The sequence below is a fragment of the Meriones unguiculatus genome, chromosome 11 (assembly GCF_030254825.1).
Source record: "Meriones unguiculatus strain TT.TT164.6M chromosome 11, Bangor_MerUng_6.1, whole genome shotgun sequence".
Lineage (NCBI taxonomy): Eukaryota > Metazoa > Chordata > Mammalia > Rodentia > Muridae > Meriones > Meriones unguiculatus.
Window position 1 is genome coordinate 95,941,582 of NC_083359.1, and position 22,917 is coordinate 95,964,498.

The window sequence follows — 22,917 nt, forward strand, 5'->3', positions numbered from 1 at the left end:
TTGCCTTTTTTTTTTTTTTTTTAGATAGGAAGAAAATCCAGAAGAGCATCCTGAACTAGTTCAGCAGAAATGTGAGTGTTTCTTTTCCCGACCCAGTTCCTTCTTTTCACACCAACTTGTTCCTTCTGTAGTGTAGTTTGTAATTGATTTGACTGCCCACTCTTCGTGGGTGCTATTGGAATACATACTATGTCACTGTTGTAATCCTTCATCCCTTTCGTCCTTAGCACTTAGGTCCTGCAAACAGCCTGGCAGTGTGCCAGTTGCCAGAAGCTCAAATATCAATAAGATAAGCATTTCCAACTCCAGCAAGCATGCAGTCTAGAAGAGCAGACAGCCTTGGAAGCAGCGATACTGACGCATTCTCTCAAGTGTTTGCAGTAACAAAGAGTCTGTAATCCTTGACATGGCAAGCATCCCTGAGATCCAACAAGGAATGCAAATTTGATGATAATGTTTACAAAGACAAATGTCACATCTCCATTATTTGCTAAAGTTGTAATAGGGACCAAAAGGTCAATCAGATAAAGGGAGATTAAACATATATACAAGAAGGCTTGTCTCGTCTCATCTGTCAGGCAAATGCCAGAAGTAAAGAAGAGGAGGGAAGAAGAGAAGGCGGGACAACTTCTTAGGTGGGATTTTAATAGAATAAAAACTGTGCGCTCTGAAGGTATAAGGATTTTTCTCTCTCCTCTCTGTCCAGCCTCCCCCCACCCCCACCCCATGTGTGTGTATTCTCCTGTGGTGTGACTTTTGGAGCCCAGAGGAAAACATATGGGGCCTCTATCGTTTTTCACCTATGTGTGTGTGTGGCGGGGGGGGTGGGGAGGGTTGTCTTCAATTGAACCTGTCACTCTTTCTAGACTGGATGGCTCATGAGCCTCTGTGATCCTCCTGTCTCCTAGTGCTGGGGTTACTCACTGTTGCCCTGACTTTTACCTGGGTGATGGGATCTAACCTCAGCTTGGGTGGAATTATCAATGTCTAAAACCGAAGGAAATTGTAGTAGGTACAAAGCAATGGTGCAATGGCGGACTGGTGAGATTAATCAGCTAGTAAAGGCTCTTGAAGCCAAGGCTGACAACCCGAGTTTGAACCCCGGGACCCACATGGTGGGGGAAGAGAATCAATTCCTACAAGTCACCCCCTGACCTTCACATCCATGCGCACCTTTGACCTCCGCCAGGATGCATGACATAGTAGCAGTAATGTTTTCTGTTGCTTCTGGTTAAGTCTGGGTTCTCCCTGGCATGCTTCACAAAGATATGATCCTTGCTGTCTGCCACTGACAACAGTTCTTGGCCTTAGTCATGATTATCAGGTATGGCTCTGCCTGTAAGGGTTTTCAGTGAACTTTTTGAGAAAGCACACCATGTTCAAGTAAGCTTCTTGGAGAACCAATCTGGCAACAGGAAATGTCAGCATCATTAGTTATATATTAAGTTTCATTAAAATCAAAACTTTGAAATAATTAGCGTCTGCTGTTTCCCCCGAGTGATAATTACAACCAGGAAGTGTTGCACTAACCCAGATTTCCTCTTTTAAAGCACTACATATTAAAGATAGAATATTATATTTAAAAAACTAATCTCAGATTTTTTTTAGCTAGAGGTTATATAAATATAATTTTCTGAGTATGATCATTAATAAAAACCTCTCATAATTTGGAAATATGAATTTGATTGGACTCAATCATGAAATAAAAATGTTAATATGTGCCATTATGTATGAAAGTTAAATACAGAGCATTAGAATGTCTGTGCTAAAATGTTTTAGAGTCTTCTCTGCCTTCATTTAGAATTAAGCTTTTATCTTCTGCTTCTAATTATTGTTGAAAGTTATTTATTCAATGGCAATTAGAAAAAAAGTCATAGTCTTAAATTATTTAATTTCACTTTAATAGTTCATCCACAAATTTCTTTTCCTTGAAATCACATAGAAGCCCCTCTGCCTATGATTGACCAAGACTCAGCTCTGAACAGTATCTCCCTGCTCCTGCTGGGTCTGAGGTTAGCTTGTAATGCACAAACCCCACCCTTCCTGACACCTTCTGTCCCTAGTCCCAGGTCAGTGAAGAAGGTTGCCTGTAGTAGAGGAACTTGTCAGGCACACTGGCCACAACATACAAGCACAGGACACTCGACTCACAGAACTTTGATTAGGTAAGTTTTCCTGAGATCCACTGGCTCCTACTCTTGTAGACTCATGTCAGTGAGGCAAGGTGCAGTCACATTCCACAAGGAGCTGCTTTCTACGTCACTGAACAGCCAATGGCTTCTTTCTGTCTGGAAAGGTTCCTTTCCTTTGATAAACTATATCAAAGATTAGCTTCTTAGGGAAGTGGGGAATCTTATCATCAAAAGGCAAAGCTTGTTGTTGAAAAGCTATCCCTTCTTCCATCACTCTGCTATCAAGTAGATAGTCTTTAGTTGTATCGGCTATACTTTATTCTTTGCTCTCATAATCCTCAGTTATTACCCCACAGGAAATTCCACTGTGGAGACATAGGAAATTGAACCAAGTCACACATAATTACGCCAATGCACAGTACTATCACAGGATAATTTATACTTGAATCACATGAAAATTATTGCCCATTAAAAGCTTAGTGCTGGGAGATCCAAGATGGCGGCGCCTGGAGGTGCAGAACAGCAATGTTGGCACAGTGACCAGGAGACTGAAATCTGGGCCCTAAAACACCAGCGATTGTGATTCCCAGATGAGAAGAAATCCCACAGTGTGGGAATCAATCAGGACTGACCTCAGGTCACCCAGTCAATTCCTGGAAAAGGTTCTGGGGACCGGCGGGTGCACAGCTGCCATCTCAGCACAGGGCCCTCATCCTCCATCCCAGAGCAGGCCCTCAGACGCTTGCGTAGAGTGGAACTCACAATCCCCAACCCAGTGTGGGGTCTTCAGCCGCCATCCCAGTGTGGGAGCCCTCAGCAGCCATCCCAGCATGGGGGCCCTCAGCAGCCAACCCTGAGAAGGGTGCAGAGTCTCCAGCCCAGAGTGGGGCTTTCAGCCTCCAGCCCAGAGTGGGGGCCCACAGCCTCAGGTCCAAAGAGCTGCATAGCTGCCAGCCCAGAGACCTGCTGCATGCCTGATTCACTGTCCCAGACAGAACTGTGGGCCCCAGGGCACCAGAGATTGAGTTCCCCTGCAGCTAGGGAATCAGCAGGTCCTTCAAGAGGGCTGTGCCTGGAAAACAGTGTAACAATAGCAGCAGCTCACTTAATTCAGAGCAAGAAACCCAGCAGCAGGGCAGCTGTCTCTAGGACTTCTACAGGTGAGAGGAGCACCCCCCTGACTAACAAAGACCACAGTTACTACTCAGGTCTATATGCCTGAGGTGAGCAGTGACAATTATTGAGAAACACCAGCCATTCAGTGACCATATCCCAGAAGCAAAGGAGGCCTCCTTCAGGAAATATGATCTTCCTGCCAAAGGGATTCTCCCCACCCCAGGATTCCAGGAAGCACCAGAAACTAACAGCCAACACCAAGATAGCCCAATGGGTAGAGGCCAGCATAAAAGCTCAACCAACAAAAGGCAGAGCAATTTGGCATCTCCAGAACCCAGTTATCCAGGGGCAAGCAGCCCTGAATGCCCCAACATAATTGAAATGCAAGAAGATGACCGTACATCTATGCTGATGAAGAGGATAATAGAGGAAACAAATAAAATACGTAAAGAATTAGAGGAAGATAAAAAACAGATTATGGCCATCCGTGAAGAAATGGAGGAAGATAAAGACAAATAGATTTTGGCCATTGGTAAAGAAATATAGGGAGATAAAGACAAACATATTATCTGTAAAGAAATACGGGAAGATGCAGCCAAACAGTTTGTGGCCTTTAGAGAGGAAATAATTAAATCATTGAAAGAAATAAAAGTAACAGAGGAATGTTCAAACAAACAGCTGAAGGAATTGAAGGGAAAACAGAAAAATACAGCCAGACAGGTGAAGGAAATCAACAAAATGGCTCAAGATCTGAACATAGAATTGGAAAAATTAAAGAAAACACAAATAGAGGAAACTGTGGAGAGGAAGAATTTAGGGAAGAAAACAGGAATCACAGAGGCAAGCATAACCAATAGACTATAAGAGATGGAAGAAAGAATCTCAGTGTGGAAGATACAATGGAAGAAATCAAAGAAAATGTTAAATCCAAAAAATTTCTGGCACAGACCATCCAAGAAATCCAAGACAATATGAAAAGACAAAACCTAAGAATAATAGGAATAGAGGAAAAAGAAGATCCCCTCCTCCAAGGCCCAGAAAATATTTTCAATAAAATCATAAAAGAAAATTTCCCCAACTTAAAGGAGAGGCCTATAAGAATACAAGAGGCCCATAGAATACCTAATAAATTGGACCAGAAAAGAAAATCCTCCCGTCACATAATAATCAAAATAGTAAGTATTCAGAACAAAGAAAAAATACTAAAAGCTGCAAGGGAAAAAAGCCAAATAACATATAATGGCAAACCCATCAGAATCACACCTGACTTCTCAACAGAGACTATGAAAGCTAAAAGGACCTGGACAGATATCATGCAGACCCTAAGAGAACACAGATGTCAGCCCAGGCTAATATATCCAGCAAAACTCTCAGTCATCATAGCTGGATATTCAATGACAAAAACAAATTTAAACAATACCTACCCACAAATCCAGCATTACAGAAGATGCTAGAAGGAAAAATATAACCCAGGAAAACTAATGACATTCAGGAAAACACAGGAAACAACCTCACTACAGCAAAAAGTAGCCAAGCACACAAACATACTACCACAGCGAACAGCAAAATCAAAGCATCTAACAGCCACAACATCAAAGGACTCAACTCTCCAATAAAAAGACACAGACTAACAGAATGGATATGTAAACAAGATCCAACAGTCTGTTGAATACAAGAAACACACCTAAGTCACAAAGATAGACATTACCTGAAAGTAAAGGTCTAGAAAACAGTTTTCCAAGCAAATGGACATAAGAAGCAAGCAGGAGTAGCCATTCTAATATCTAACAAAATATATTTTCAATCAAAATTAATCAAAAGAGATGGGGAAGGTAATTTCATACTCATCAAAGGAAAATTCCACCAAGAAGACATCACAATTCTGAAGATCTATGCCCCAAATAAAAGAGCACCCACATTTGTAAAAGGAACATTAACAAAACTGAAACCACCCATAGATCCCCACTCATTAATAGTGGGAGACTTCGACACCCCACTCTCAGCCAAGGACAGGTCAACACAACATAAATTAAACAAAGAAACAATGACTCTGACAGAGGTCATGAATCAAATGGACCTAACAGACATCTACAGAACCTTTCACCAAACACACAAGAATTTACATTCTTCGCAGTACCTCATGACCTTCTCCAAAATAGACCATATAGTGGGTCACAAAGCAAGCCTCAACAGATACAAGAAGATTGAAATAATCCCTTAATCCTATCTGACCACCATGGACTAAAGCTGGATCTCAATGACAACAGAAATAGAAAAAAAGCATACACACACATGGAAACTCAACAACTCGCTACTCAACGACAGCTGGGTCAGAGAAGAAATAAAGAAAGAAATTAAAGTCTTCCTAGAATTCAATGAGAATGAAAGCATAACATACCCAAACTTATGGGACACGATGAAAGCAATGATAACAGGAAAGTTCATAGCACTAAGTGCCTTCAAGAAGAAATTCGAGACAGCTCATTCAAGCAACTTAATGGCTCACCTGAAAGCCCTAGGAAAAAAAAAAGAAGCAGACAAACCCAAGAGGAGTAGACAGCTGGAAGTAATCAAACTCGGGGCTGAAATCACTAAATTAGAAACAAATAAAACAATTCAAAGAATCAATGAAACCAAGAGCTGGTTCTTTGAGAAAATCAACAAGGTAGAAAATCCCTTAGCCAAAAGGGAGAAAGACACTATACAAATCAACAAAATCAGAAATGAAAAGGGGACATAATGACAGACACTGAGGAAATCCAAACAATCATTAGGCCTTACTTCAAAAGTGTATATGTGACAAAATTTGAAATCTAAATGAAATGGACAATTTTCTTGATCGATTCCACTTACCAAAGCTGAATCAAGACCAGGTAAATCAATTAAATAGTCCTATATCCCTTAAGGAAATAGAAGCAGTCATCAAAAGTCTCCCATGCAAAAAAAAAAAAGCCCAGAACCAGATGGTTTCAGTGCAGAATTCTACCAGACCATCAAAGAAGAGCTAACATCAAATACTCTTCAAACTATTCCACAAAATAGAAACAGAAGGAACACTACCAAACTCATTCTATGAAGCCACAGTCACCTTGGTACCTAAACCTCACAAAGACTCAACAAAGAAAGAGAATTTCAGGCCAATCTCCCTTATGAACATTGATGCAAAATACTCAACAAAATACTTGCAAACCGAATACAAGAACATATCAAAGATATCATTCACTATGACCAAGTAGACTTCATCCCAGGTGTGCAGGGGTGGTTCAATGTATGGAAATCCATCAATGTGATCCACCATATTAACAAACTGAAGGAGAAAAACCACATGATCATCTCCTTAAATGCTGAAAAGGCATTTGACAAAATCCAACACCCATTCATGTTTAAAGTCTTGGAGAGATCAGGGATACAAGGCACATATCTGAACACAGTAAAGGCAATATACAGCAAGCCTATAGCTAACATCAGACTAAATGGAGAGAAACTTACAGCAATCCCACTGAAATCAGGGACAAGGCAAGGCTGCCCACTCTCTCCATATCTCTTCAACATAGTTCTTGACGTCCTTACTAGAGCAATAAGACAATTAAAGGAGATCAAGGGGATACAGATTGGAAAGGAAGAAGTCCAAGTATCACTATTTGCAGATGATATGATAATATTCCTTGAGTGACCCCCAAAATTCTACCAGGGAACTCCTACAGCTGATAATCACCTTCAGTAAAGTGGCTGGATACAAAATTAACTAAAAAAAAAAAATCAGTAGCCCTCCTGTATACAAAAGACAAAAGGGCCAAGAAAGAAATTAGGGAAACAACACCCTTCACAATAGCCACAAAGGACATAAAGTACCTTGGTGTGACCCTAACCAAGCAAGTAAAAGACTTGTATGAAAAAAAAATTTCCAGTCTCTGAAGAAAGAATTAGAAGAAGATATCAAAAGATGGAAAATCTCCAATGCTTATGGCTTGGCAGGATTAACATAGTAAAAATGGCCATCTTACCGAAAACAATCTACAGATTCAATGCAATTCCCATCAAATTACCATCATGATTCTTTACAGATCTTGAAAGAAAACTTCTCAACTTCATATGGAATAACAAGAAACCCAGAATTGCTAACACAATCCTCTACAATGAAAGATCTTTTGGAGGTATCTCCATCCCTGATCTCAAGCTGTAATATAGAGCAACAATACTAAAAGTTTCATGATACTGGCATAGAAACCGACTGGTGGATCAATGGAATTGAATTGAAGACCCTGAAATAAACCCACACACTTATGGACACCTGATCTTTGACAAAGATACCAAAACCATACAATGGAAAAGAGATAGCATCTTCAACAAATGGTGCTGGTCTAACCAGATGTCTACATATAGAAAAATGCAAATAGATCCATACTTATCACCCTGCACAAAACTAAAGTCCAAGTGGATCCAAGACCTCAATATAAAACCAGACACACTAAACCTGTTAGAAGAAAAAGTAGCAAAAAGCCTTGAACTCATTTAGCACAAGAGACAACTTCCTGAACAGAACACCAACAGGATGAGCTCTAAGAGCAACAATCAGTAAATGGGACTTCATGAAACTGAAAAGTTTCTGTAAAGCAAAGGACACTGTCGTCAGAACAAAAGGACTGCCTACAGATTGGGAAAGGATCTTCACCAACCCTATATCTGACAGAGTGCTAATATCCAGAATATATAAAGAACTCAAGAAGCTAAACAGCAATAAATCAAGTAATCCAATTAAAAAATGGGGTACAGAGCTAAACAGAGAATTCTCAATAGAAGAATATTGAGTGGCCAAAAACCACTTGAAGATATGCTCAACATCCTTATCATCAGGGAAATGCAAATCAAAATGACCCTAAGATTTCACTCTATACCCATCAAAATGGCCAAGATAAAAAACAAAACAAAACAAAAAAACCTCAAGAGACAACATATGCTGGAGAGGATGTGGAGAAAGGGGAACCCTCCTCCACTGCTGTGGGAATGTAAACTTGTATAACCACTCAGGTAATCAATCTTGCACTTTCTTAGACAATTAGGAATAGCGCTTCCTCAAGATCCAGCTATACCACTCCTAGGCATATATCCAAAAGATGTTCAAGTATATAACAAGGACATTTGTTCAACAATGTTTGTAGCAGCTTTGTTTGTAATAGCCAGAAGCTAGAAACAACCCAGATGCCCCTCAATTGAGGAATGGATAAAGAAATTGTGGTACATCTACGCAATGGGATATTACTCAGCAATAAAAATCAAGGAAATTATGACATTTGCAGGTAAATGGTGGGAACTGGAAAATATCATCCTGAGTGAGTTATCCCAGAAGCAGAAAGACACACAGGGTATATATTCACTCCTAAGTGGATATTAGACATATAATATAGGATAAACATACTGAAATCTGTACACTTGAAGAAACTAATCAAGAAGGAGGACTCTGGCTAAGATGCTCAATCCTCATTCAGAAAGGTAAAGAGGATGAACATCAGAAGAGGGAGAAAACAGGGAACAGGACAGGCAGAAGCCTGCCACAGAGGGCCTCTGAAGGGCTCTTCCCTGCAGGGTATCAAAGCAGATGCTGAGATTTATGGCCAACCTTTGGGCAGAGTTCAGGGAATCTTATGAAAGAGTGGGAAATAATAAGACATGGAGAGGACAGGAGCTCCACAAGGAGAGCAACACAATCAAAAAATCTGGGCCCAGGGGTCTTTTCTGAGACTGATACTCCAACCAAGGACCATGCATGGAGATAACCTAGAACCCCTGCACAGATGTAGCCCATGGGCAGCTCAGTGTCCAAGTGGGTTCCATAGAAATGGAAACAGGGACTGTCTCTGACATGAAATGATTGGCCTGCTCTTTGATCACCTCCCCCTGAGGGGAGAGCAGCCTTACCAGGCCACAGAAGAAGACAATTCAGCCACTCCTGATGAGACATGATAGACTGGGATCAGAAGGAAGGAGAGAAAGACCTCCCCTATCTATGGACTGGGGAAGGGGCCTGGGTAGAGAAGGGGAAGGGAGGGTGGGGTTAGGAGGGGAGGAGGGAGCTACAGGGGGGATACAAAGTGAATAAATTGTAATTAATAAAAATAAAATTAAAATAAAAATCTTAGTGCTGAGCTATGGAGTGCTATATAAGGCAGGGGATACAAATTGTGGGTTCTTGTTCTCAGTATTTTTTTTTAATCTAGCCTGACATGCAATGAAAGAACCAAAAGTGCCAATGCCACCAAAGGAGCCAAAGTTGCCACAAAAGACTTGGCTGAGTATACGTAGAAAGTAGAAAAAATATGAAGACTCAAGGTGAGCTGTGATTCTGGACCAGGAGTCTTGAGATGACAAGAAGGCAGATGTCCTTGCAAGTGGAAAGTCTCAAAACAGAAGAATAGCAGAGAAATGCAAATCCAACCACAAGAATAACCAGCCTTGGCAATGCAAGATCCCATCTTTAAACTTAAAAAAATAAAAGGTTTGAGAGTAACATTTTTGAACAATTCAAATTTTATAGATATACATGTGAAACTCACAGGAGAGCGTATGATTATCTCCTATTAGTACAGTCACACAGCAGAAGAGTAGCATGTGGGACAGAGAAATAGAGCAAATCAGACAGAAAAGATCACAGCGAGACACGTTAACAAAAGTGTAAGCGTCGGAGTAGCTGACTTAGCAGTGTGATTCAGACGTGAGGTCCATCACAGGATAGATGGGCTAGGGAGTGGGACAACACAGATTACAGGGAGATATTTGGAAAAGAACTTGGGAAAAGACTGCCAAGACACGGAGGAGAGAGCTGCAGCTTGCTAGGCTGCTTTCAGCTTTAAGGAGTGAGCAGAGAGACAAACACAGGCAGAGTTTAATTTCCAGGTAGATCTCAGTAAAGATTGCACAGGGCTCTGTGTCTGGCACTACTACCAAGAATAGGGAAGCCTGCAGAGAAACTGTCTCTCTGAGATCACGGCTGCTGAAGAGGACTGTCGCTCAATCCAACGAGTGCCACCATAAAGCCTGGGAAGAGCCAGAGAAGGGGTGAGGCAGAGAGGGGAGGAGCCTGGATGTGCATGGAAGCTGAGGCTGGTGACAGCCTTCTGGGGAGCATCTTCTGCCCGGCTGCACCAGTGTCAGGAACTCAGGAGTGCACCACTGCTGCAACAGCCTGGTCATTTTTACTAGTGGCATCCGGTCCTGGAGGAATGCAGAGCTAGAAAACAGAGCCCAACCACTCTGAGGACAAGAATGGGTGGAACCAGGGTACAAATTAGCAGCATGCTTGAAGCAAAAGCTCCAGGAAGGCAAGCCATATTTGGTGCTGAGGAAGCATAGAGGTATGTACATTGTGGTCTAGCAGAGGGCTGTGCAAAATTAAAACAGAAGAGCCTAGCCGGTGTTGTAGCCCATGTGCTTGGGAGGCAGAGGCAGGGCAAGGCCAGCTGAGGCTTCATAAAATCCTTTCTCAAAAACTAAAACAAGCAAATGAACACTTGAAAGAGGCTGTTAAGTACAGGGGAAGTTTGTGGAACACAGGCTGAATATACAAAGGAATTACAGCCAGACCATAAGCGAGAACGTAACTCAACGCTGGCTATAACTTGTAGCAACTTGCCCAGGAAACCTATTCCCTGTACCACCCGGCCAGGTCTATAGGAAGTGAGACTGTTATCTCCAGCAACTGTGCAGATGGCAAAACAGTAATTTAGATGATCACTGGTCCCAAATGGCTAGAGATTAGTAACTCCCAGCTCTCCTGATTTGTATTCCTACTCCAGGGCCAACCAGAGGGAGCCAAGCACATTCTTCTAAACAGTCACAAATCACGTTAACCACCTCATGCTGCCACATGTGAGCTGTTTCCCCTTAGAAAGCTTACAGCTTCCTTCTGCCCCACAGACATGCCTTCCTCTGGTGATGTTGACTCCCTTGCTAAGATAGGTTTCTGCTACAATAGGCTCCGAATGTGCTCATGAGTTGGTATTCATAGATGTCTGCAAAACCAAAGATTCAGAGCAAGCCAGAAACAGGTTAGTAGGGAATACTGGAGAGGACTTTCTGCAGTGTTTGGAACAAACGGAGAGAATCGACATTTTTATACTGTTACTATGTTTCTCATTGCTTTGCTTGGATTTAGACAACACACTGAATCCATGTGACAGTCTTATGATATATTTTTTTTTTTTACCATTTTTTAAGTGAATTGAGACTAAAATCACCTTAGTAACACATGTGAAGTGAAGGAGAAAGACAAGGACAGACGTTTTTTGCACCGTGTGGTCACTCCCCACATCCCTTGGACATTCCCATTGTATTTCTGGCCACAGTCTATTGTGACAGCCTCACCCAACTGCTTTAGAATTCCTTGCTATGTCTTTTGAGGTTTCTCTCGGTAGACAAGAGACTTAACCTCACCCCTTAGCTAAGAGGATTCTGAAAGGACAGAATGCAGTTTAGGTTCAGATCCTTGTTCTTTCCAAGCCCTGGCCATTCAGCGCATCTTCCTGATGACCTAAGGTAGCTTGCTGGTTGGTTAGGAAATGTGAGTGCAGGCTGAGTAATGGCGAGGCTAACTGCTGGGCTAGGCATTTCCAAGTTACTAGGGATGTGGGTGAAGGATGAGACTGACAGTAGGGAGAGGCATATTAGACACAAGCAAAGAAGCAGACCATGAAAGTCTGAAGATGATGTCGCCTATGGTGAATGGGAGTAGTAGCCGCTGTCAGAAAATATCAAGTTCAAGGAACAGTGGTCAGAAAAGATGGTGGAACAATGATGGGGAAAGAGAATCTAGGTATAAGGCCTCACAGAGACTCTACCTTCTACTCCTGTGCACTGGAGAGGAGAAAAAGCAGAGACAACCGAATGCACTTGGTGGGTGTGGGGAGCAAGATACACAATAAGCCACAAAATGGCTGACCATACAGACTACAAACAGAAATGCAGGGTGTGGGAAGGAGGCTGCGAAGAAAGATGCGAGGGGCAGAAAATTCTGGAAGAGCTACAAGGATAGCATCTACTAATCAGAGAGAGTCCACATTCCCAAGGGAAAGGGGTTGTTTGTTTGTTGCTACTTTTCCTCTCTCTCCCTCTCCCTTCCCCTCTCTCTCTCTCTCTCTCTCTCCCTCTCTCTCTCTCGCTCTCTCACACACCACCACCACCAACCACCACCACCGCCAAAACTCAAAACACAGAAACAACAACAGCAGAAAAAAAAAAAAAAACACAGAAAAATGACAAAAAAAAATGCTTTTAATCCATGCCTTTGGAATCTGAGCCTGGTAGTGTTTTCTATCTCAAATAGCTAGATATCGAAAGTACAGTGCAGTGTCACCTAGAAAATATTCTAGTCTCCACTCATTCTCTTTCTTGTGGGGAGGATCTGGGAGAAGTTGGGGGAGGGAAAAGAATATGATCAAGTATATGTTGTATGAAAAATAATAAAAAAATAAAAAGAAAAATATTAGGGTAAATGACACCTTCTTCTAAGTAAAATAAAAGGCAACTCTAACTGCGCCATATTTGTTGTTACTGGTTTTAAAAATTACCAAGACCTGTTAGTGAGGGTTGAAAATGCCTGGATATTATTGTCTTAAACAAGTTTTGTATTTTGGCCAGTGTAAAATTTCTTCCTAGATGCTGGGCTTTGCAGTACTGAGGGGGTCTCCTTGGCAGAGAAGATGAAAGAGCAAGGCACAGTGTTTGCCTTCAGCAGCTATGGGTCTGCCCCGGCCCCTTGTCCACTGGTGTTCAGATTTGACATGTGACAAACAGCACCAGCAGAAGATGACAGACATGTGTGATTGTTCTATTGATCTCCTTAGAATGACCACAGTTCAGCTGTTCTCCTATTACCCCAAGAAAGAAATGTAATTAAGATGTGTGTTTCTAATACCAAGAACAGAAATCCAAAATGGGTGCTGATTTCTTTCTCCCGCCTTTTGTGCTGCCAAAACATTCAATTTCAAGGCAAAATACTCAAGATGAAATGTTTGCATCGATTACCAGGTTACTGTCAACATGATCTCTTTTTACGTAGGTGTCACTGCAAAGCTGAGCTGGGGCCACAAAATTCTGACAGAAATTGCGAAGTGGAGCTGAGCATGCCCTTGAACTGTAGGCATCAGCATGAGCAGTCATGTTTCCTAGCTTGGCGTTGACAACAGCCTCTTCTTGGTATGTTTCTACCTCACTCCCCAACCTCAAAAATAAAAAAAAGTCAGGGCCAGTAAGATGGCTTCGTAGGTAAAAGTGCTTACTACAGAGCCTCGTGACCTGGGTTCAATTCCCAGAAGGAGTGAATCAACACTCATGGGTAGTTCTCTGACCTCCACTTGAACATGTGCCCACATATTGACAAATGCACAGACACACAAATATATAACACACACACACATGCGTACATACTACATGCAAAATGTAAAATGTCGCATCTCAGGGGATCGTGGAAGAGGACATTTCCCCGGACAATTGCATGCCTTGAAAGCTCTATGGGCGAAGAACAATCCAAGGGAGGTAAATGCTCACAATGTAACTGAGGTCACACGATGTAGCCACGTACATGCACGGGTGGGGACATGTTCTCAGAAACACACCCTTGCTTGATTTCGTCACCACGTGAACAGCGCAACATCTTCCCACATCGGCCAGGAGGCAATGAGTGGTATGGGACCCCGGGCATGAATTACTGAGATCTCAAGATCTCGTCTGTGATAGGAAGTGATTAATAAGGCTGTTGAAACCCCTAAATTAAAACGAATAAGCAAATGAACAACTGCATGCTGAGGCGCTGCTGACGAGGGCAGCTCCTGTTCTAACCCGACAGAACGCGCTCGGAGATGTGTATGTTAACTTGCGCTGGATCAACAACTAGAACTGAGGTCCCAGTCCCTTGGGGCACTTGGCGTTTGCCCGGCTTTATCGAGGAGTGGATCAAAATGTCATCCACAGAAGTCTCCATGAATGCAGACAGTCCAAACATTTTCTCTGTGTAGAATAGGGCCACGCGGTAAAGCGAACAAACTCATCAACCAGGTTTAGTTCCTGAACTAAACACGAGCATCTCTGCGGAGAGAGTGAGGCCTCTGTGCTGAAAACGGATCTGAGCAGACGTTTCTCTTCCCTGTCCAGGGCCCTCCCTGGCCTTCTCACCCACTCCCTAAAAGAGAATTTTTGTTTGTTACCTCTTACCGACATTTATTTTGGCAATTTTTCTCTGAGAGTCCGTCCTCATCCTCTCCCATGATGTCCACAGCTGAAAATATCAGCGCCACCAGAACCGCAAAGCAGCAGACCAGAGCGAAGATCACGATGCACTTCTGCTGTGACTGCAAAGCGAGATGGGAAAGAAACGTCAGGGGCTGCAGGCAGGAGGGCACACTGAGACTTTTCAAAAACAATGCCACAGTGTGTCATTTGGGAATCGTTACTAGGCTATGCGGTTGCTAGAAAAGGGGTGGCTATGCAAGCAGAAACATGCAAAGTTTTCATGTTTATCCCACAGCACGGCCTTCAACCCCTAGTAGATGATGTTACTGCACACACTGGACGACTCACAGTGGTACCCAGGCTTCAGAAACACCCTGTTGTTTCCAACCTAGATACAGGCTACAGATAATGGCTACAACATCTAAAAGTGCAGATGCCAGCGTGGTGGGCTACATAACTGACATAGCTTTTTTTTCTTCACTTGATGCCATGAGTAATATTCACACACTTGATTTTCCATTAGAAGCCCAAGGTGCTGACAGTGAAAGCCAATGGTTGTCCCTGTCTTCAGGTCCAAGAGTTGCAATTGCAGGTGCCCCTGTTTCTAGGGCCCTGTGGCTAAAGGTAGCAGAGGGCAGTAAGAGCAGTGAGCACCAGGATGAATGGTTTTAGCCTGCTTTCCCCCTGCAGGGGTCTGAATGGTTGTGCCCCAACTCCCAAGTTCATGTTAAAATCTCACCCACCCCCACCCCAGGGATGGCTTCCAGGCCAGAGTCTTTTGAAAGACAATTAGGCCGGGAGAGCAGAGCCTTCCTTAACCTAAGAGGTGACTTTCAAAGTTTGTCCTTTGTACCACATTAGGGGGCAGGGTGTAGTAAGAAGGCAGGGCCCGGAACAGCCCTCTGTCTTCGCTTCATCTTCCCTGATTGTAAAGCGGGACAACATGAACAGTTGCTTTTTAAGGTTGTAATGAAGAATCAAAGGAAGTGAAACGAGATCTTTTACGTAGATTTCCTGCATCATAACTAGGTGATGCACTCAGTGAACAATGGTCACTGTGGAGACCCCCCTCAATGGTCACTGTGGAGACCCACCTCTATGAGCTGCCTCAACTATCTTAGGGAAGTAACATGAACAGCGGAACAAACCAAAGGTATCAGAATGTGTATGGAAGGGGACAGAGAAAGAGTGAAAAACAGCATGAGAAAGAGCACTGGGTTATTTTTCCTCTCTCACCTCTCTCTCTCATTTCTCTATGTAGCTCTGACTGTCCTGGAACTCACTATGTAGACAAGACTTGATTCAAATTGGCAGAGATCCTCCTGCCTCTGACTCCCAAGGGCACCCCCACACCAGACCTTTCAACAGCAATGTCTAGACACAAGACCACTCTGGAACTCCAAGTCCGTAATTAAGTAAAATGAAAGTTACTGGGGGTAGTTGGTTGTGTTTCTAGGACAGGGTCACTCTCTGTTACCCAAGCTGCCCTCAGATTCAATGTCCTACCTCAAGCAGGCAAGTACTTAGATTATGGGAGTGTGCAACCAAGGCTGACGTTCATTCTCTGTTTCTTCTGCCTCTTTCTTACCTTCCTTCTTTTCCTCTCTCCCCACCTCTTTCTCTCTCACACACACATATACACTCACAATGTTCCACTATGACATTTAAATAATGTACTTCAATCAAGCATAATCACCATGTCTCTACTCTTTCTTAGTCCTTCCCATTCCTCTCCACTCTCCCTTTCACCTCCCTTATACTCCTGCTTGTACTTTCAGGGTCTTTGTTCTTTGTCCTTAGACCCCACTTCCAGGAGAAAACATGCACTATTTGTCTGTGTAAAACCGTTTATCTCACTTAACACGATAGTCTTGAGTTCTATCCGTTTCCTTGCTAACAACATAATTTTGTCTTTCTATTATTGATGCTGCAGTAATGAGCATGGGTGTGCATGAATCTCTATAGTGAACTACAGGATCAGGTACACAGAAGTGGTGCAGCTGGACCATAAGGTTTGAGGACCTTCCATACTGATTTCTATAGTGACTAGACAGAGTGTTTTATATATAAAGGATTCCCATTTCCTCGGCATCCTGACCACTGCCTCCAGAACCTTAATGATACGCATTGTAACTGGGGTAAGATTGAATCTCAATTTGTTTTCTTTTGTTTAGAGACAGGGTCTCACTAGCAGCCTTGGTTGTCCTGGAACTCGCTGTGTAGACAGCTGGCTTCCAACTCACAGAAATCAGTATGGAAGGTCCTCTGCCTCCTTCTGACCCTAGCTTATCAGGTCTCATCAGAACTGGCTGCATCGTCCTCCTCTGTGGCCTGGTAAGGATGCTCTCCCATCAGGGGGAGGTGATCAAAGAGCCAGCCACTGAGTTCATGTCAGAGACAGTACTTGTTCTCCTTACTAGGACATCAGTTGGAGACTGAGCTGCCATGGGCTACATCTGTGCAGGGTTCTAGGTTATATCCATGAATGGTCCTTGGTTGGAGTATCAATCTCAAAAAAGACCCCTGGGCCCAGATATTTTGGTTCTGTTGCTCTGTTTGTGGAGCTCCTGTCCTCTCCAGGTTTTACTATCTCACCCTTCTTTCCTAAGATTCCCTGCACTCTGCCCAAAGTTTTTTTTATGTGTCTCAGTATCTGCTTAGATATACTGCTGGGTACAGTCTTTCAGAGGCCCTCTGTGGTAAGCTCCTGTCATGTTTCCTGTTTTCTCCTTCTTCTAATGTCCATCCTGTTTGCCTTTCTGAGTGAGGATTGATCATCTTACCCATGGTCCTCCTTCTAGCTCAGCTTCTTTAGGTGTACAGATTTTCGTAGGTTTATCCTATATTGTATATCTAGTATCCACTTATAAGTGAGTAGAGTATATACCATATGTGTCTTTCTGTTTCTGGGTTACCTCACTCAGGATGATCTTTTCTAGTTCCCACCATTTGCCTGCAAATTTCATGATCTCCTTGTTTTTAATTGCTAAGTTGTATTCCATTGTGTAAATGTACCACAATTTCTGTATCCATTCCTCCACTGAGGGACATCTGGGTTGTTTATAGGTTCTGGCTATTATGAAGAAAGCTGCTACAAACATGGTTGAATCAATGTCCATGTTGTGTACTTGAGCATATTTTGGTATATGCTTAGGAGTAGTATAGCTGGATCTTGAAGAAGCACTATTCCTAATTGTCTGAGAAAGCACCAGATTGATTTTCAAAGTTGTTGTACAAGTTTACATTCCCACCAGCAATGGAGGAGGGTTCCCCTTTCTCCACAACCTCTCCAGCATGAATTGTCACTTGAGTTTTTGATCTTAGCCATTCTGATGGCACACCCAGCTTTTTAAGCATGGGTTCTTGAGCTAGTTTCTTGGCAGTCAGGCTACTGACAGAGGTGGCTCCCCATTCCTCTGCTACTACTTTTGGGAGCTGTGTGTTCAGCTCACATGCCTATTTATGAACTGGAATATTTTGATTTGGGTTGTTTGTGTTTTTGAGTTCTTTATATATTCTATATATTAATCCCTTGTCTGAATAGCTAGCAAGGATTTTTTTTTTTCCTATTCTAGTGGCCATTTCTGATGCTTTGTCAAAGCCTTCTAATGTAATGTGAGCCCATAAATCAATTCTTGCATTTATTTCCTGAATGATTAGAGTCCTATTCAGAAAGTCATCCTATGCTTATATTTTGAGTTTTTTTCCCCTAGTTTTTTGTTCTGAGACTTTCAAAAATTTAGGGCTTTCATTGAGGTCCTTTGACCGATTTTGAATTAATTTTAGTGCAAGATGACAAATAGAGATATGGATCCAGTCTTCTATTTGAGGCTTTTCAGTTTTCCCAGTGCCTCTCACGGAAGAGGCTGGCTGATATCCATCACATGTTCTTTGGAATCTAAAATAAGCATTTCTTGAATGTAGAGACCACAGTCCCTCAGTGGCTGCTCTGACAGCTGAGACAGCAACTAAGCAGTGGGGAGGCCGCACACAGTGTGGATACGCTGGCTTACAGCTAAGCAGTGGAGAGGTAGCACATACAGTGTGGATATGCTGGACAAAGGCATGATTCGTGTTTTACGTTGTTCAGAGCAGGGCAGCGTTAGCGTTCATTATGGCAATCTAAAAAGCATGAAAGTTAAAACGACAAAATTGCCTCTGGAAGTTTGCTTTACTATTTTCTGACTGTGGATGACTAAAGGTCATTGAAACTGCAAAAGGTGAAATGATGGATGAGCTGGGGTGGGGGTGGGAGCAGACACTTTATCAGTCATCATTTCTCTTAAATTTTACTGAACACGTTTGCTCTTGAACTTATTCTTCTTCAGTAGTTCATTTTATCTTTTCTTTTTCTTTAGTTCTTTATTTTTCTCTTTCTGTTTCATTTATTTATTTATTTATTTATTTATTTATTTATTTATTTATCTGTTTGTCTCTTTTGGAAATGGAACCTCATGTCAGCCCAGGCTGGCCTTGAACTCACTTTGTAACTGAAGATGACCTTGAACTCTGCATCCTCAACCCTCTACCTATTCCAGCTGCTGGGATCTCAGACATGCACCACCATACGCCTAGCTAGTGACTATTTTCTAAACACAAAATGGATCAGAGCAAATAAACCCTAATGATTTAAACATTAGTCTTATGATTTATTTTATTTGGGGAGACTTAAATAATATTTTTTAAAGAATTTTGTCCTGGCCTTTAAACTTTATGATAATATTCATTGCTTGTATAGTCGGGGAATATTTGCTGTTGGCTTTCTTGCAAAAACAAAATAAAACAGAAAGAAAATAATGCAGGAAGAAAGTCTCTGCAGTAATAATCACCATTGCTGTCACCTTCTGCCTTGCTTCTCTCTTATCCAGCATCTGCCTTTCCAACATTCTTATGATGTTCTGTCAGTCTGTGCCTGAGTTTTCCATTGTAGGTTTGGCCACTGACCAGATTTTAATGTTATTACATGTTTCCATAACATGGCATTAAATTCTTACAATTCTGTTACATGTACATGCCATTGTCTCTTATATTTTAAAAAACTAAAGAAAAAATAGTATTAATTTTAATTTAATGTAATTAATTAATTTATGAAGACCGAGTTTCACTGAATAGTCTATATTGGCTTCAAATTCACAGTCCTTTGGCCTCAAACTTTTACATGCTGAGATTAATTTTGTACATTTACCCTATAAATTGTGCACAGACAAATGAGTCCTGGTGAATACTAAATGCTTAAATTACAACAATATTGATTTCTTTCTGTTCTCAATGTCATGGCAAAGCAGTAATGAAAACCCTACCGAAACTGTTTGTTATTGGAAGTTCTTTGATGTAACAAACGTTCAGTTACATTAACTTCTATTAATTTAATTCTGTCACTAAACTCTATTAGAGTAGTTTAGCTAGTGTTTTCATTTTAATTTGCCAAAGAAGAGAAATCCAGAATCTGACCCTCATTTTAAAATGTGTCCTTGGAGTAGTGTACTCTAACAATATAAGGTCACACTAACATTTTATTTCATTTAATTTCTGTCTCATTAAAGTGAAAGACTTTATTCAAATCATTGTGTAAAAGTCTCATGAGACCCAAACTTCAGGTTATAAAGAGGATTATTAATTTTAACTACTGACTAGATCATTCCAGAAATTGGTATGAACTAGACTTTTACGTTTTTACTGAACTGACTCAAAGGAAATTAAGTTTTAAGGAGAACCAACAAACATGTATACAATCCAAACTTCACTGATGAACTCAACATATGAAATAAAAAAGAAAATTTGAAATAATCAGTCAAGCTAGTGTGTGAAATTCTCCTACAAATGGAAATGAATTATTTCCTTGGTCAAGAAACATATCCACTTATGATAACATTCAAAGCATTTGAATGTCATGTATTTACTATATGTGCTTTACCTCAAGTAAGAAACAGATACACAAGACCTCCAACTAGAGACGGGGTTTATACTTGAGAGCAAGAAATACTATGTGTTTCCAACCAGGCTTCTATATTAGGAATCTGCACTCATGACCTTAAAGGTAAAGTTTAAAAACTCATATTGTCTTTCATTTATTGACAAGTTCTTTTTTATTTTTGACTTTAAAACATAATTATAACACTTCTCATTTTTCTTCCCTCATTCTAAACTTTCCCATATACCCTTCTTAACTCTCCTTCAAATTAATGGCCTGCTCTTCCATTAATTGTTATTCCATACACATATGGTATGTATATACATGTATATTCCTAAATATAATTTGCTCACTCCTTATGGTGTTACAAGTTCTTTTAAAAGCAAAATGACAAGGTTTTAAAAACATGGTCAAATCTCAAAATTACAACATATTTTATATATCTAACTCTTAATGCCTGCCAAGCTGGTAGTTCTAGAAAAAATCTTTTCCAAGAAGAAGATGTATCAACAAAGACTCAAAGACATTTGGGTGATTCAATGTCAAAGGTGATCCAAAGAGTTGGAAATCGTCTGGGTATTTAATTCAGGTCTATAGATCTGTTTTATCGACTCAAGTATCTTCCTTTATGGATTTCAATTTGTTGCTTTTGTTTTCTACAGAACATCAAATCTGGTTATTTTCTGATTGCTATCAGTTTTACCCCACAGATCTCAAAAGTGTAGAAACTAAGGTGGAACTGTGCTGTGACATCACAGAGTTGCTGGGTCTGTATGATTTTACTGCAAACCAGGACATATTATACATTGAGATCTCAGTCATGTTCCTAGGAAATCACATTGCCCAGAAGACCCAGCGTCTTCTCATCTGGTGACTTACCAAGCTGCAGAATAATGACTTCCCTGTAGAACCAAATCAGAAAAGGCACATCACGTGCTGCATAGGAGCTTTGAGGGAATCTTCACTGTGGACATAATGTTATCCTTGTTTTCTTTAGGGTCCTCAGTATGGTACTCCTTTCCTCTGCCACCCTTCTCTCAAGTATGCTAATTTTGTTCCAAATCTTTACTAGCCATATATTATGTGGTCAGCAACCTAGCATTGATCCAGCTGCACTCCAGAGGAATAGTATGGGAGCCCAGTGAGCAGTTTGGGGAAGGGGAAGCGTAGCCCATCAGTCTAAGCTGAGGAAAGAAAGCTAGTTTACAAAGACCAAGGCAGCTAAAGCTGGCAGGAGAGAAAGCTCCGCAGAAGAGCTCTGACGGGACCTTAGAAAGTCTCATTGAGTTTTAAGTTGAGTACATGTGTGAGTGAGACACCTGTAGGAGATGCCGCTACAGGGACCAGTAGAACCGTCTTTGACCTATGATAGAACTAAAGAGAGCTAGTATTCCTAATGCAGTCTCTCTGACACCCACATGTTTGCCATGGCATGCAAGCTCACACACCCACAGAAATAAACCAATGCAATAATAATATTAAAGAAGAAGCAAGCCTTGAAACCCCAAACTACCGAGAAGTAACTACATGTAAGACTAAAACTCGAGCATATTGTTAAAGCTCTCTATATCCAGCACACAGCAAAGTCAAGTCCACAGTGTTTCACATCCAGGATGAAACTACAAAACCTGGCAAGAATTTACATAATCCTTGAGCTATCGTGAGGACAATTATAAGTTGAAAGCAACTCAGATATATATTACCATATGCAGGGATTAAAATGACTATTATAGCTAACTCCATAACTTTAAAATGATAACTCTTGAAGATCCTACCAAGCAGCGTTTCAAAACAGATACTAAGACTCATAACCAAACCTTCGGCAGAAGGGGGAGTTAGTATGACAGGGAAAGGATAGGAGCCCCACAAGGACCAAATATATCTGGGCACAGGGGTTTTTTTCTGAAACTGTTTCTCCAACCAAGGACCATGTATGGATATAACCTAGAACATTTACTCGGACGAAGCTCATGGTAGCTCAATAACCAATTGGTTTCCCATAGTAAGGCGAACAGGGACTATCTCTGACAGGAACTCAATGGCAGGCTCTTTGACTCCCCACCCCCCAAGGGAGGAGCAGTCCTGCTAGGCCACAGAGGAGGACTTAGCAGCCAGCCCTGAAGATACCCGAGAAAACAGGGCCAGACGAAAAGAGAGGAGGTCCTCCCCACTGCATGGACTTGGAAAGGGGCAGGGAGGAGATGAGGGAGGGAGGGTGGGATTGGAAGTAATGAGGGAGCGGGATACAGCTGGGATACAGAGTTAATAAAATGTAACTAATAATAACAAACAATAAAAAAATTTAAAAAGTAAGATAAATAAAATATAAAAATACATATTCATCTAAATTCCAGACATAAGAAATTCATTGAAGGGAATTAGTAGATTAAGTGTAACATAGGAAACAAACATGGAGAATATAATAAAAAAAAATGTTGCCATCAGTATTAATTCATGAAATACTCTGTATTGGGGAACTCAGTAAACGAAGAAGAGCGAAAAGTATTTTTAAAATGTAAGTGGCCAAATTTGTCAAAA

At 41.5% G+C, this 22,917-nt stretch overlaps 1 protein-coding gene across 4 annotated transcripts in view; it reads right to left on the minus strand.

Annotated features, from left to right (window-relative positions):
- Pld5 (phospholipase D family member 5) overlaps positions 1-22,917 on the minus strand; it is a 331,271-nt gene that overhangs the window by 168,729 nt on the left and 139,625 nt on the right. For 2 of the 4 annotated variants that reach the window (XM_060364739.1, XM_060364740.1), the window contains exon 2: positions 14,451-14,587. In XM_060364739.1, the coding sequence (XP_060220722.1) occupies positions 14,451-14,587 (137 nt within the window). Of the gene's footprint in view, positions 1-14,443; positions 14,588-22,917 lie in introns of all 4 variants that reach the window. The other 2 variants (XM_060364742.1, XM_060364741.1) reach the window with 1 other exon arrangement.